Below are 15,682 nucleotides of genomic sequence, written 5' to 3' on the forward strand. Positions count from 1 at the left end.
TTTACTGAGGTCACTACTATGCTGACTGGCAGCAGGTCTCCCAGGCATCAGGCAGAGATCGTTCACATCACCTATTGACTGACCCATTTTTTAAACCCGAGAAGCCGGGGATCAAACCTGGGACTTTCTGCAGGTGAAGCAGATGCTCGTGAGAGCCAGCTTGGTGTAGTGGTTAAGTGCGTGGACTCTAATCTGGAGAACGGGGATTGATTCACCACTCCTCCACATGCAGCTGCTGGAGTGACCTTAGGTCAGCCACAAGTTCTTTCAGAGCTGCCCACCTCCCTCACAGGCAGTGTTTCCTCTAAGCTGAGTTAGCATGAGCTAGCTCACAATTTTTTAGCCTCCAGCTCATACATATTTGTCTTAGCTCAGAAAGGATGATCCCACAGCACAGTAATTTATGTAGTAACTCACAACTTTAATGCCAGTAGTTCACAATTTTCATGCCAGTAGCTCACAATGTAAAGTTTTTGCTCACAAGACTCTGCAACTTAGAGGGAACAGTGCTCACAGGGTGTCTGTTGTGGGGAGGGGAAGGGAAAGGAGATTGTAAGTCACTCAGACTCCTTCAGTTAGTGAAGGGTAGGGTATAAATCCAATCTCTTCCTCCTCTTCCTCTTCTTCCTCCTCCTTCTCTTCTTCTTCTTCTTCTTCTTCTTCTTCTTCTTCTTCTTCTTCTTCTTCTTCTTCTTCTTCTTCTTCTTCTTCTTCTTCTTCTTCTTCTTCCTCCTCCTCTCGTCCCCCCAAGCCACAGGGCCTTCTCAGTTTCCCCCAGCCTTACTTTATTGAATTGAAACTGAGAAACAGTTAACCATGTCAGATCTAAATATTACACCACTAGATTGGCTTGTACTCTTAGGCTGGCCTTGTGAGGCAGGACTACTTCCCCATGGCAACAGCAAAAAAAACCCCTCTCAGTGAGCTGTTGAGACTCACTGGATGTCACGTGAGCCCCAAAACACATGAAAGCAACAATATCGCTCATTTTCAAAGCGAGGTTGATGGTGCCAAAGGAAAGACTTCCAGAGCTCTTTTTGTATCTGTACCAGGATCTTGTCTTTTTTTTCACATGCCCCCCTCCATCATCTGTAGTTCACATTTCAAATCCTCTCACGCTCTCTTTCTCTCTGCCAATAATCCCTCCTGCCTTTGTTTCCCCCGCGCAGTCACCATCACAGCCCTGTTCCGAACCAACTTCCGAATGGACTTCCCTTTTGACCTGCAGGAGCTGCCCGCCTTCGCTGTCATAGGGTAAGCCCAAAGGGATGCGACTAATTGAAATTCGGAAGTGGTAAGAGGCCAAGAGGCAAATCTACATATGAAAGGAAGCCAGAGCTCTCCGGAAGTTCCCGGGAGGAAGCGCGCCAATCCAGCCACAATCCCAGTGCTTCAAGCTATCTTATAATGACTCAATTCAGAACAGGAACACATGGATCCTTGTTTGATGAGAAATTCTGCCAATACTCTGCCCTGGGGGAGCAGTTGCAAACGGCTGTTGTATTCTAACGGTTCTGTAGGAGGGAATTTCTGCAGGGGTGGCCTGTTGCAACTCTGCACGGAAAACTGCCTTTTGTCCCAAGTTCGGTCTTGTACACAGCTATGAAGGCCCTAGAAATCCAGCTGTCCTTGGCTTTTGGTCATTTTGATTTGCTCTAGACCAGGGGTAGCCAAACTTGCTTAACGCAAGAGCCACATCAAATAAACATCAGATGTTTGAGAGCTGCAGGGCATGAACATCAGATGTTTGAGAGAAGGAAGGAAGGAAGGAAGGAAGGAAGGAAGGAAGGAAGGAAGGAAGGAAGGAAGGAAGGAAGGAAGGAAGGAAGGAAGGAAGGAAGGAAAACAGATGGTGGGAGGGAGAGGTGGAAAGAAAGCAACTTTAACTTTAAATGTATTCTTCAAGCTGCAAACTGACTTGCCATGTAGAATTGATTTAAAGAGACAAATGCCTTACCAAGCCTGCCAATGGGGTGGTGGAGGCTTCAAGAACCACACAATATGTGTGAAAGAGCCACATGTGTCTCCCGAGTTGCAGTTTGGCCACCCCTGCTTTAGGTAGAGGTGAATGGTCTGGATTTTTTTTTGCTCCAGAATTAGCCTTGGAAGCCCTTGAAGCAGGGTTGGAATTCTAACAGGAGAGCCTTTGCATATTAGATCACACCCCCTGATGTAGCCAATCCTCCAAGAGCTTACAAAAAAGAGTCTTGTAAGCTCTTGGAGGATTGGCTGCATCAGAGGTGTGTGGCCTAATATGCAAAGGAGCTCCGGCTAGAATTCCACCCCTGCTTGTGGTATACTGGAGCTGTGGAGCACAGGGATTCAAATGACCCCTGTGGGTGCTGCAGGCTCAGGCCCAAGCATAGGGACCCCTGAGAGCTGCCATTAATACAGTGGGATTGCCAGGTCTTCCTGGTCACCAGTGGGAGGGTAGGTTTGCCAGCTCCAGTATGGGAAACTCCTGGAGATTTGGGGGTGGAGCCTGGAGAGCACAGGGACCTCAGTGAGGTACAGTGCCATAGAATACACCTTTGAAAGCATCCATTTTCTCTAGGGGAACTATCTCCATAGTGTGGAGATAAGCAGTAATTCTCAGAGATCTCCAGGTCCCACCTGGAAGCTGGCATCTCTAAGGAACTGTGGATGTTTTGCCGAATGTTATGACTATCCAAAAAGCAAGATGTTTAAATCCAAAGTTCTGGGTTAATTATTTCCCCCCTTCACCACAGGATCTGCTCTGGGTTCCTGGGAGCGTTTTTTGTTTACTTCAACCGGCAGGTGGTTTTGTCTGTCCGACGCCACACGGCTCTAAGTAAATTCCTAACCAAATAGTAAGTACACTCTTGACCAGTTATCTACTTTGAGGTGAGTGGGACATACCGGTTTAATGAACCTGAAAAACCCAGGAGCCAAGGAAGACGAGATGTGCCCTGTGAGCAGTGTTCCCTCTAAGCTGAGCTAGTGTGAGCTGGCTTGCGATTTTTTAGCCTCCGGCTCACAGATTTTTGTCTCAGCTTAGGAAAAATGGACCTAGAGCAAACTAATTTATGCAGTAGCTCACAACTATAATGCATGTAGCTCACAATTATAATGCACGTAGCTCACAACTTTAATGCTAGCAGCTCACAAAGTTTAATTTTTGCTCACAAGACTTCACAGCTTAGAGGGAACATAGCCTGAGGTTCATCAGTGGGGCCAGAACACCAGAAGCCCCTCCCACTGTCCCCACCCATGCACCAAGAACATTGCCTATGTCTGATCTTTGCCTTATCTGTTTGGTAGGACTTCATTTTACAATCAACTCAGACTATAATGCTTAGCTTCCAAGATCTGGCAAGATCGGGCTTGTCTGGGCTATCCAGGTCAGGATGTGGTGACCTCTGGTGACTGACCCCTATGTGGGCCCGGAGGATATTCAGGGAGATGGCTGAATAAAGCCTGCCTCCGCCTCCCAACTGCTGGTATTCCAAGGAGCAGAGGTCTCCCTTTCAAGTACTTGCCAGAGACAACACTAATTAGCTTCCAAGATCTGGCTGAGATCAGGCTTCCCCTGGAATACCCACGTCAGGCTAGGAGTCCATATTTATTGACAAATGTCTTCCCATGCAAAGCCCTCCTGGTGTGGTATTCCATGTTAAGAACATAAGAGAAGCCATGTTGGATCAGGCCAATGGCCCATCCAGTCCAACACTCTGTGTCACATAAGAACATAAGAGAAGCCATGTTGGATCAGGCCAATGGCCCATCCCGTCCAACACTCTGCATCACATAAGAACATAAGTGAAGCCATGTTTGATCAGGCCAGTGGCCCATCCAGTCCAACACTCTGTGTCACACAGTGGCCATAAAACTCCAGGTGCCATCAAGAGGTTCATCAGTGGGGCCAGAACACCAGAAGCCCCTCCCACTGTCCCCACCCATGCACCAAGAATACAGAGCATCACTGCCCCAGACATAAGAACATAAGAGAAGCCATGTTGGATCAGGCCAATGGCCCATCCAGTCCAACACTCTGTGTTACATAAGAACATAAGAGAAGCCCTGTTGGATCAGGCCAATGGCCCATCCAGTCCAACACTCTGTGTCACATAAAAACATAAGAGAAGCCCTGTTGGATCAGGCCAATGGCCCATCCAGTCCAACACTCTGTGTCACACAGTGGCCAAAAAACCCCAGGTGCCAAGAGATCAGCTTGCCTTACAAGCCACCTGACTTTTCTCTCTCTCTCTCTTTCTAGCCGCCTTATATATCCAGGAGTTATAACTTTCTTGATAGCATCTGTGACATTCCCTCCAGGCTTCGGGCAATTTATGGCTGGAGAGGTGAGAATGCTGTTGGGCTCATGAGATGTTCATTGTCAGCTTCCGAGAACCAGAGATCCATTTGTTTTCAATATAACGTGTGTTTGCACCTTCCTTTTCTAACAGCAGCCAGCTGAAGCAAAACAACCCCTTCTCTACTGCATGTACTGTCTACCAAGCCAGTGGGTCTCCTGCTGAGAATAAAAGTAGTAGCCAGAGCTTTTTTTGTAGCAGGAGCTCCTTTGCATATTAGGCCACACACCCTGATGTAGCCAATCCTCCAAGAGCTTCCGGTAGGCCCTGTATGAAGAGCCCTGTAAGCTTTTGGAGGATTGGCTACATCAGGGGTGTGTGGCCTAATATGCAAAGGAACTCCTGCTACAGAAACAGCCCTGGTAGTAGCAATCCCATATGCCTTTTGTCAACTCTGGGACTGTCCTCAATTAAAGAAGGCTTCCAGTGTAGTCAGAAAACTGGCTTTATTGATAGAAATAGTAGCGATAACATGTCTGTGTCAGAGCTGGCTCACCTTTGCGGTGGCCCGTCCTTTATACCTTACCTAGGACTGTTATGCAGCCCGCCAAAACTGCAGTGCAAAAAGCCCGCGCAGCACAGAACAAACTAGTTCCCACCCACACCTTTGGTTCATTACAAATGTAGCAGTCTGAGCTGCCTCTGAGGAGAGACAAAGCATCCTTGAGACAGGGTAGAAACGGTTAAATCCAGCATACAGAAATATAAAAATGGGAAGGATCCTTAGGGCTGCCAAGCCTCCGGTCTGGAACCTCCCCTGATGTCACCGGCTCGATGACATCACCCACAAGTGACATCATCATGCCAGCGACATCGTGTGCTGGCCGCTCTAGGTGTTTCCAGGAAAACTGTATGGTTTTCCTGGATGCTCTAGCAATTTGGGAGGGAAAACTCTATGGTACAATAGGTCCACGCATGAAACTAGTCCCCCGCCAGAGGCTGGAGGGGGACTTGGCAACCCTACTCCCCTTGACACCTTTGTGCTCAATCAGGGAGGGATCCTGCCTTTCAAAAGGGTGCTCCGGCCAATGATTTCTGCCCAAGGGACCAGCCAGCTATGCTATCTTCCTGAACTCTCTCCCCGCCTATTTCAGTCATTCCAGGAGAAACAGCTGTGATATACTGCTGGATCTTGCAGCAGTAAGTTAATGCCAGGGTACGAACCCTACATGGGTAGGTGCCCATCCAGTAATACTTCCAGCAGTAAATCAGTGGTAAAACTGCCTGGATGAAAGCTGCTACGATTACTTAACATGGGATTGCATGACTCAGCTGCCTTTGCCACACAGTGAAGAAGGGAGGTTTGCTATGGGAGCAACTGAAAAATGTACGGAACATGTTGAACAGTCCCAGCACCCAGGGCCAACCCTGCCGCTAGGCAAACTAGGCAATTGCCTAGGGCGCCAACCTTCTGTGGGCGCTGAATTGGGTGTACCTCATTTGACTCGGTGACATTATCAATGGGGAGGGGGCACCAGAAGTTAGCCTTACCTAGGGTTCCAGACAGTCTAGGGCCAGCTCTGCCAGCAGGGGCGACCCGATGCCCCATGGCGCCCTAGGCAGACTCGCTGCCTGGTGTTCCTCCAAGCGCCCCTTCCCCCCGCCGTGCCTCCCCCCCAGGCCTCACCTCCTCCTCCCTGTCTGCCAGCACCTCCATAATTCTCAGCCAAAAAGGCTGTTTATATGCCATGAATTTGTAGGAGTCCAAGTTTCAGACAGGGTTGCCTAGGGCTTTTCTTGTAGCTGAAACTCCTTTGCATATTAAGGTTACACCCCCCTGATATAGCCAGTCCTCCAAGAGCTTACAGTAGGCCCTGTAAGAAGAGCCCTGTAAGCTGTTGGAGGATTGGCTATATCAGGGGTGTGTGGCCCGGGGGCGGAATTCTAGCAGAAGCTGCTTTGCATATTAGGCCACACCTCTCTGATGTAGCCAATCCTCCTGGAGCTTACAGTAGGCCCTGTTAAGAAGAGCCCTGTAAGCTGTTGGAGGATTGGCTACATCAGGGGTGTGTGGTCTAATATGCAAAGGAGCTCCTGCTACCCCCCCCCCCCCAAAAAAAGCCCTGGGGTTGCCAAATTCCAAGTGGGGTCTGAAGATCTTGAATTTAGAACTGATCTATAGCGTGGACTGTTTTGTGCTGGTTATATACTGTAACAAAGCGATGAGAAAACACCGAAAACTGGTCTATAGACTCGATAGATCAATTCTCTTTTGAGAAAATGGCTGCTTTGTAAGGTTTCCAACCTCCAGGTGGGACCTGGAAAATTACAACTGATTTCTAGAGTACACAAAGCAATTGCCCTGGAGAAAATGGCTCTTTTGGAGTCTGTGATATTGCATTGTGCTAAGAGTCCTCCCCTCCCTAAACCCTACCCTCCCCAAGCCTCCAGGAATGTCCAGCTTTGAGCTGGCAACCCTAGCTTCAGATTTGGCTAAGAGGATCAGGAAAAAACAGAAGCCATCTTGTTTAGGGTGATGCATGTGCACCGGGGTAAAACAAATCGTTAAACCAGAACGGTTGCAAAGATAACCCGAATTTGGCAACAACAGCAGCTGAATTCTGGTACTGTATAAATGATGCAAATTAAAGAAATGTGTCCCTGCTTTTGCGTTGTCTAGCTTTTGGGGGTTCTGCCAGGCATTGCCCACATGCTTTAAATGTATCTTCACAACCACAAAGGGCTAGAAAGGTAATCTTTGGGCGTTTTCGCACTGACCTTAATCAGCAGCGACGCCCCTCTTCACCGCGCAGGATCGGCGCGGATTTTGCACTAATTGCCGTGGAGCACCCGGAAGAGCCGGAAAGTCCCGCGGCTTTTGCGGCGCAAATGGAAACTGGTTTTTGGCGGTTTCTGTTTGTGCCGCAAAAGCCACGGGACTTTCCGGCTCTTCCGGGTGCTCCGCGGCAATTAGTGCGAAATCCGCGCCGATCCTGTGCGGTGAAGAGGGGCGTCTCTGCTGATTAAGGTCAGTGCGAAAACGCCCTTTGTTTACAATAGTAAGAGTCCTGTGGCACCTTAAAGGCTAACTACCACTCTGCCTGATAGATCTAATCCAATCACACCTGCTATTGTTATTTGTGTGCTAATGGCGTTTGGCATCTGAAATCACTCTACTTTCCAATATGCAGGCAGATGGACCGGCATTCTAGCTGTATCTGAAGAAGTGAGCAGTGACTCACAAAAGCTTAAAGTAAGCCTTTAAGGTTCTACTGGATTCTTGCTCTTTTCTACTGCTATGGACAGACTAACACGGCTACTCATGTTCATCTGTTTCTTTAAAATGAAAGCTAAAAACCTCAGGGAGTTGGAATCTGAAGCTAGTGGCATGCTGTGCTAACTTTCCTGCCCTTCTGCAAGCTTTAGAGCAGGAGGGGCCAAACTGTGGATCAGGAGCCACAAGTGGCTCTTTCACATATATTTTGTGGCTCTTGGAGCCCCCACTACCCCCATTGGCCAGTTTGGAGATGGCATTTCACTCTTTAAATTGCTTCTCCAAGCCAAGCCAGCCAACAGCTTGGAGGATGCATTTAAAGTTAAAGTTGATTTCTTTCCACCCTTCTCTTTTCCATCTATTTCCTTCCTTCCTTCCTTCCTTCCTTCCTTCCTTCCTTCCTTCCTTCCTTCCTTCCTTCCTTCCTTCCTTCCTTCCTTCCTTCCTTCCTTCCTTCCTTCCTTCCTTCCTTCCTTCCTTCCTTCCTTCCTTCCTTCCTCCCTCCCTCCCTCCCTCCCTCCCTGGCTCTCAAACATCTGCCATTCATGTCTTGTGGCTATCAAAAATCTGACATTTATTCTATGTGGCTCTTATGTCAAGCAAGTTTGGCCACTCCTCTGATGCCCCTTTTTTGTTGGAGGAAAGCTCCTTAAGCCAGATGAAAGCATCCAGCTTGGCTGAGCCCAGTAGGCGAGATCCAAGAAAGTGCCCTTCTCTCTTTGCAGCTGATGCCCAGAGAGGCCATTAGCAGCCTCTTTGATAACTACACTTGGGTCAAGCACATAGAAGACCCCCAGATCCTGGGGAAGTCTGCGGTCTGGATCCATCCCAAAGTCAGCGTGTTTGTGATCATCCTCCTCTTCTTCCTCATGAAGGTAGGCGTGGGTAGTCGGAGAGCATGGGTTGTGTGGAAGGTGCCAACAGAACACTTAACCCTAGTTTCCCCATTGCAGGTCTAGCAAGACATCCTCAGGTCCCAGATAAGTGCTACATCACTTCCTGGAGCACTTAGCAAGTTATAGCCACTAAGGCAAGATATGCCTTTTTGAATAAGGCCAGTTCATTTGACAGCAGGAACCACCTGCAGTATCCTTGCCTGCTTTCGTGAAATGTTGGACAGGTGCCACATTGGGGAACAGAGATCAGAAGAGCCACAGATAGCATGCCAAAGATGTGGAATAGGTTATAAGCAGGACTTTTTTGGTAGTAGGAGCTCCTTTGCATATTAGGCCACACATCCCTGATGTAGCCAATCCTCCAAGAGCTTACAGTAGTTCCTGTAAGGAGAGCTAGCAAACGCTGCGGGGAAGCACTGGTTTGGTTTCTTCTCTAAAATACTGATTGGTCTGGACCCAGGGCTTTTTTTGGTAGCAGGTACTCATTTGCATATTAGGCCACACACACCCTGTTGTAGCCAATCCTCCAAGAGCTTCCAGGGCTCTTAGTAAAGGGCCTACTGTAAGCTCCAGGAGGATTGACTACATCAAGGGGGTATGGCCTAATATGCAAAGAAGTTCCTGCTACAAAAAAAGCCCTGGTCTGGACTGTCATTCCCATTCTCCCCACCCCACCCTGGGACCTGTGGATGCCTTGCATGAATTCCCCTCATGGCTTTCCCATTCCTCGAAGCCTGCAACTCCCTCACTCATTCATCCCCTGCCTCTATCAGGCCCCCCTCAGACTGTTCCTGACCAAACAGACTTTGGGCAGAGCTGTGAGAGACACCAGCGTGGCCACACACTAACCATTGCTGCCTGTCCCCTCTGTCCTAGTTCTGGATGTCTGTCGTCGCCACTACCATGCCGATCCCCTGTGGAGGCTTCATGCCTGTGTTTGTGCTAGGTGAGTCTTCATCTTTTCCCAGGGGCTTCTCTGAGAGGGATCTTTCACAGGTCAGGATTGTAACGGAGCTGACAGGGAGAGGCTAACCCCTGTGGGAAGAGAGTTCTCTGAGGCGGCTGGGCCCCGGCTCCCTTTCCGTTCCAGTACCTTTTGGCAAAACCCATTAACCCTTCCACTTCTCGTTCCCGTGCTCCTTCTCACATGCCGGCCGTTGCCCACGACTGACTAGAGCGGGTCTGCGCTACTCTAGTTCGAATGGCTCCAGCTTGCATGTCGATCGCATGCAGTCCAAAACTTTTCCTCTGGTTGAAATACAGACCGTTTGAGCTTGCAGGAATAGAATATGGCAATCTTGCTCCTCTGTGTGTTTGTTTTTAAAGCAGGGGTGTCAAACTCATTCCTTACAAGGGCCAAATCTGACATAAATGTCACTTTGTGCTTGGCCATGCGTGCCATAAAATGTAGCATGAGGTAGCTTTTTAAAGGTGATTTCAGATGCCAAATGGCAATAGCAAGTGAATGACAATAGTGGGCGTGGTTGGATTAGGTGGGATATGCAGAGGGGTAGTAGGCGTGGCTATAACAGCATTGGTAATGAGACAGGAAACCTAGGTCTCAATTTGGTCTAGGAGGATTCATTCCAGGAGGATGCAAAGAATAAATGGGCATGTCAGACAGGGAAAAAACATTCAAAAACCAGTGGGGGGACATTTAATCTTCCAGGAGTTGCTGACCTAAGAGTAGCCGTTCTCTTACAAAGGAATTTCAAAGAGAGTTTAGAAAGAGAAACTGCTGAATTGCAGCTGATAATGAAGCTCAATCCATCCTCCAGGACTAAAGTGAGACCTAGGTTTCCTATCTAATTGCCAATGCCTGCTATTGTCATTTGGCATCTGAAATCACTCCACTCTCAAAGATCAATGGACTCACATTAGCCGCCCTGAGCCTGTCAGGGGAGGGCGGGATATAAAGTTGATAGAATAAAATAAAATAATAAATTTTAGCTTTATCTGAAGAAGTGAACAGTGACTCATGAAAGCTCATGCCCTGCCACAAATTTTGTTCAGTACTATTGGACTTTCCATTAATAAAAATTGCAAGTTGTGCTGCTAGGTTTCTCCCCCCCCCCCCACCCCCGGCCTTCCTGTTCAAACTGGAGAGGGGGATCTCTCTAAGTGAAATAATGTTTTGACTTCAGACTGAGCAAAATCAGTGCTAGAAAGGAAACCAGGGAGAGAGACGCGATGAACTGGAACATATGAAACCATGAATGTATTTTTAAATACTTAGTCCTCTACTTCCAGTCATTAAACTATGGAATCCAATCTAAGTGTTCTAATTCCTAATCAGGCTATTTTTGAAAGAAAATAAAATCCCAGCTAGGCACAGATAAATCTAACCTTTAACCACCACCAGAATAAGCCAAAATAATTTCCTTTTAATTCTCCTTTCCCTTTATCCCAATGTGCCCCCTCCTTTTAACACACTTACACATGCGTATGTGTGTGGGGGAGAGAGAGGGAGGGAGGGAAAGGGAGAGAGGGAGGGAGGGGGAGAGAGACAGAGGCCAGATCTCAAAGCAAACAGCAGGGCACTGCGATCTCAATGTAAAATTATGCTTGGCAGAAGAATCCATCCACCCACCCACCCTCCTTCTGAAGAACGAACACTTATATATGAACATATGAAGCTGCCTTATACTGAATCAGACCCTTGGTCCATCAAAGTCAGTATTGTCTTCTCAGACTGGCAGCGGCTCTCCAGGGTCTCAAGCTGAGGTTTTTCACACCTGTTTGCCTGGACCCTTTTTTGGAGATGCCGGGGATTGAACCTGGGACCTTCTGCTTACCAAGCAGATGCTCTACCACTGAGCCACCGTCCCTATACTTATACGAAGAATGAGACATCGCTATTCTTAAAGGAGCCACGGAAGGAGTCAGGCTGTGTTCTTCTGCTTTTGCTTTCCCTTCCCCTCCTTTCCTCCCAAAGGAAGCGAGTTCAACCAATGGAGGGAAGGGAGGTGTGGCTTAGCTCTCTTGCACTAATCAGGAACCAGAAAAAAGGAGATGCGCAAAAGCGATCTGTGATGTGATGGCAGCAGCCCCAGAGAAGTAAATAAGAGGGAGGCAGTTGCTTGGGGATGGTTTTGAGCCCTGTGTGGGCCAGATGCAGCCCAGGGGCCAGATGTTTATCACCCCAGTTTTAAAGCTTCTGTCAGTCTTTCAAACATTGTGTGGCAACCCCTCAGCCTCACTGCTCGTCCATGATTAGGCCAGTGTGAACAATTCCCAAGCATTTCTCCTTACGTCAGTGACAGCGCAGAAAATCCTCTGAAATGTTGGTTTCTTGATGGCTTGTAGGGGCTGCCTTTGGACGCCTGGTGGGTGAAATCATGGCCTGGCTTTTCCCTGATGGGATACTATTTGATGGCATTATTTACAAAATCTTACCTGGAGGTTATGCGGTAATCGGTAAGTCCAACCCTTGCTTTTCGCTTTGGCTGGAAGATTTTCAGTTCCAAACTCTCTCTAGTTGGAGAGCCAGTTTGGTGTAGTGGCTAAGTGTCTGGACTCTTATCTGGGAGAACCGGGTTTGATTCCCCACTCCTCCACTTGCACCTGCTGGCATGGCCTTGGGTCAGCCATAGCTCTGGCAGAGGTTGTCCTTGAAAGGGCAGCTGCTGTGAGAGCCCTCTCCAGCCCCACCCACCTCACAGGGTGTCTGTTGTGGGGGAGGAAGGGAAAGGAGATTGTGAGCCGCTCTGAGACTCTTCGGAGTGGAGGGCGGGATATAAATCCAATATCTTCATCTACCTCACAGGGTGTCTGTTGTGGGGGGGGGGGGGGGAGGAAGGTAAAGGAGATTGTGAGCCGCTCTGAGACTCTTCGGAGTGGAGGGCGGGATATAAATCCAATATCTTCTTCTACTTGTGCAATGGTGCCAACTTCCCCTCTCTTTCTCTCCCGTCTGGGAAAGGTGCTGCGGCTCTGACAGGTGCGGTAAGCCACACAGTGTCCACAGCGGTGATTTGCTTTGAGCTGACGGGACAGATCTCTCACATCCTGCCCATGATGGTGGCCGTCATCCTGGCCAACATGGTGGCCCAGAGTCTGCAGCCGAGCCTGTACGACAGCATCATTCAAGTGAAGAAGTTGCCCTACCTGCCTGACTTGGGATGGAATCAAATCAGGTACATCCTGGGCTTTCGGGGTAGAAAAAGCTCTGCAGGAACTCATTTGCATATTAGGCCGCACACCCCTGATGCCGAGCCAGCTGGAACTGTGTTCCTGCTCAGAAAAGGCCACGGGTACATCTGGAAGAAGGATAGGAGGAAGGGAGCGGATTAGAAGATGGTAGGATGGGGGATAGGAGAGGAGAGGAGAGGAGAGGTCCAGCTACAAAGAAGAAGCGGATGGGAATATGACTGTTGAGTTTCTTCAAATGTATTCATTTATTCAAAATATTTCTGTCCCACATTTCCCCTGGCTAAGGTGCAAAGCTGTTTACAACTATGAAAAACGTGGCAAAAAATATTAAACAATAAAATTAAAACCTCCTGTCTATAATTGCAAGTCCTGGAAATAATCCCCGAATCCTACCGCACCTTCTGAAAATAAGTGAAGCAGGAACTCACTTTGCCTCTTCCAGGGAGGCCGTTCAGAGGGTCAGAGTCCCAACAGAAATTGCCCACCCCAATCTTCAATGTCAGAACATTGTTGAAAGTGCAATCTATGATTTATAGCTACTGTGATATTCCATTGTTTTGCATTGTCATGTTAGCAACACTGCACATGAAGTCCAGTCCAGACCTCAATTTACACTTTTTAATCATAATCTAATATCCTTATACCAAGCCCCGTAGCGCAGAGTGGTGAAGCTGCAGTACTGCAGTCTGAGCTCTCTGCACACAACCTGAAGCTGGGTTCAGGTAGCTGCCGGCTCAAGGCTTACTCAGCCTTCCATCCTTCCGAGGTCGGTCAAATGAGTCCCCAGCTTGCTGGGGGGAAAGTGTAGATGACTGGGGAAGGCAGTGGCAAACCACCCCGTAAAAAAGTCTGTTGTGAAAACATCGTGATGCGACATCACCCCAGAGTCGGAAACGACTGGTGTTTGCACAGGGGACTACCTTTACCTTTTAAATATCCTTATATTACTCATACACTACACCAGATAACTCTCCTTACTCTGGGATGATGAAATACTCTATGAACAGAATAACATAGCATCATTCTTTATACTTTATCTTTGGTGTTCTTATTATACAGGGAAGTATTTAAGCCATTTACCTGTATATGTTGTAGATAAACCTCATATCTTGCTTGTGATATTACTTCACCCATTATCTGATAGCATACACAGAATTCTGTTTATAGTATAATGCTACAACAATCCTCATATGTACTGTTGTTCTCTCTTATTTGCAAGTATGTTTACATCATGTGCAAGGCTTTTTTTGTAGCAGGAACTCCTTTGCATATTAGGCCACACTCCTGATGTAGGCAATCCTCCAAGAGCTTGCAGTAGGCCCTGTACTAAGAGCCCTGTAATCTCCAGGAGGATTGACTACCTCAGGGGTGTGTGGCCTAATATGCAAAGGAGTTCCTGATACAAAAAAAAGCCTTGCATCATAGCTGTGATAATCCTCTCTATGAGAATCCTCTCTATGTGAAGCCGATTTATTTCTAAATGAATCCATGATATATGTAAAAGACTTTTTACAACAATACTCTGTACTTACAGTAATTGTTTTTGACATTTTCTTTAATCCTTATTTTCTTCTTTAAGTTGGTTTTGTTATGTATATATTCAAAAAATTCAATAAAGTTTAAATGGAAAAAAAAATAGCTGTACCATGTTTAAATTTCAAATAAAACTGGGGGTGGGGGGAGGTGTCCAGTCCAAAAGTCAAAAAGGATATTATAGCATTGGAGAAAGTCCAGAAAAGGGCAACTAGAATGATTAAAGGGTTGGAACACTTTCCCTATGAAGAAAGGTTGAAACGCTTGGGGCTCTTTAGCTCAGAGAAACGTCGACTGTGGGGTGACATGATAGAGGTTTACAAGATAATGCATGGGATGGAGAAAGTAGAGAAAGAAGTATTTTTCTCCCTTTCTCACAATACAAGAACTCGTGGGCATTCAATGAAATTGCTGAGGAGTCGGGTTAAAACGGATAAAAGGAAGTACTTCTTCACCCAAAGGGTGATTAAGATGTGGAATTCACTGCCACAGGAGGTGGTGGCGGCTACAAGCATAGCCAGCTTCAGGAGGGGATTGGATAAAAATATGGAGCAGAGGTCCATCACTGGGTATTAGCCACAGTGTGTGTGTGTGTATAGATATAGATATATAATTTTTGGGGGGGTCACTGTGTGACACAGAGTGTTGGACTGGATGGCCCACTGACCTGATCCAACATGGCTTCTCTTATGTTCTTAAATCTCAAAAAAAAAGAAAAAACCAAAACCAAAAGCAGAGCAGGAAACTGCAAGGGGAATTGGAGGGAGCTGTGGATCAAAATGCACCCGTGCAGGGGAACTGATTGCTTGATCCGAGGAAAGAAGAAGCCTGGGGGCGGTGTGACCGCTAGTGAGGAATCGGGCACAGTGTAAGCCAATGCAATGAATGAATGAATGACTAATGACCAAAGCCCTTTCCTTTCTGTTCACTCGTCCTTCTTTCTTTCTTCCTTCCTTCAAGCAAATACAACGTCTTTGTCGAGGATATTATGGTGTGTGACGTCAAATTCATCTGGTCTAACTGCAAATACCGGGATCTGAAGGCGCTGCTACAGGACACAGCTTTCAAGACCTTTCCTTTAGTGGATTCCACAGGTGAGCTGGGGAGTTGCAGCCCCAATCCTGTTCACTGTGTTGGGGATGTTGCCTTTTAAGGAGATGTTCCGTGGGGAAGTCTCCTGGCTTAATTTTTTCCATCCCTCCACTCGTTTCCCTCCTCCCCCACCCACTCAGTAGCAAAACACTGCACTTCTCTTGCTGCATGCCACTTCGGTCATTCTGCGCAGACCAGTTTTTGCGGATTTAAAGTTAGTAACTTTGGCATAGAACAGGGGTGCACAAAACTGCTTAATGTAAGAGTCACAAAGAATAAATGTCAGATGTTTGAGAGCCACAAGATAGGAGTGAGGGAGGCAGGAAGGAAGGCAGGCAGTCTGGGGAAGTGGAGGAGGAAAGAAAGCAACTTCCAACTTTAAATGCATTCTCCAAGCTTGCTGGCAGGGTGATGGGGGCTTTAAGAGCCACACAATATGTGTGAAAGAGCCACATGTGGCT

The 15,682-nt window shown here is 47.5% G+C and overlaps 1 protein-coding gene across 1 annotated transcript in view; it reads left to right on the plus strand.

Moving 5' to 3' along the window:
- The window catches only part of CLCN1 (chloride voltage-gated channel 1), a 104,867-nt gene that overhangs the window by 68,146 nt on the left and 21,039 nt on the right, over positions 1 to 15,682 (plus strand). The window contains exons 9-16 of the mRNA XM_060236930.1: positions 1,170 to 1,254; positions 2,730 to 2,831; positions 4,238 to 4,322; positions 8,274 to 8,423; positions 9,321 to 9,390; positions 11,751 to 11,861; positions 12,367 to 12,580; positions 15,090 to 15,223. Coding sequence (XP_060092913.1) covers positions 1,170 to 1,254; positions 2,730 to 2,831; positions 4,238 to 4,322; positions 8,274 to 8,423; positions 9,321 to 9,390; positions 11,751 to 11,861; positions 12,367 to 12,580; positions 15,090 to 15,223 — 951 coding nt within the window. The remainder of the gene's footprint in view (positions 1 to 1,169; positions 1,255 to 2,729; positions 2,832 to 4,237; positions 4,323 to 8,273; positions 8,424 to 9,320; positions 9,391 to 11,750; positions 11,862 to 12,366; positions 12,581 to 15,089; positions 15,224 to 15,682) is intronic.

This window comes from Heteronotia binoei, chromosome 4 (genome assembly GCF_032191835.1).
Source record: "Heteronotia binoei isolate CCM8104 ecotype False Entrance Well chromosome 4, APGP_CSIRO_Hbin_v1, whole genome shotgun sequence".
Taxonomy (NCBI): domain Eukaryota; kingdom Metazoa; phylum Chordata; class Lepidosauria; order Squamata; family Gekkonidae; genus Heteronotia; species Heteronotia binoei.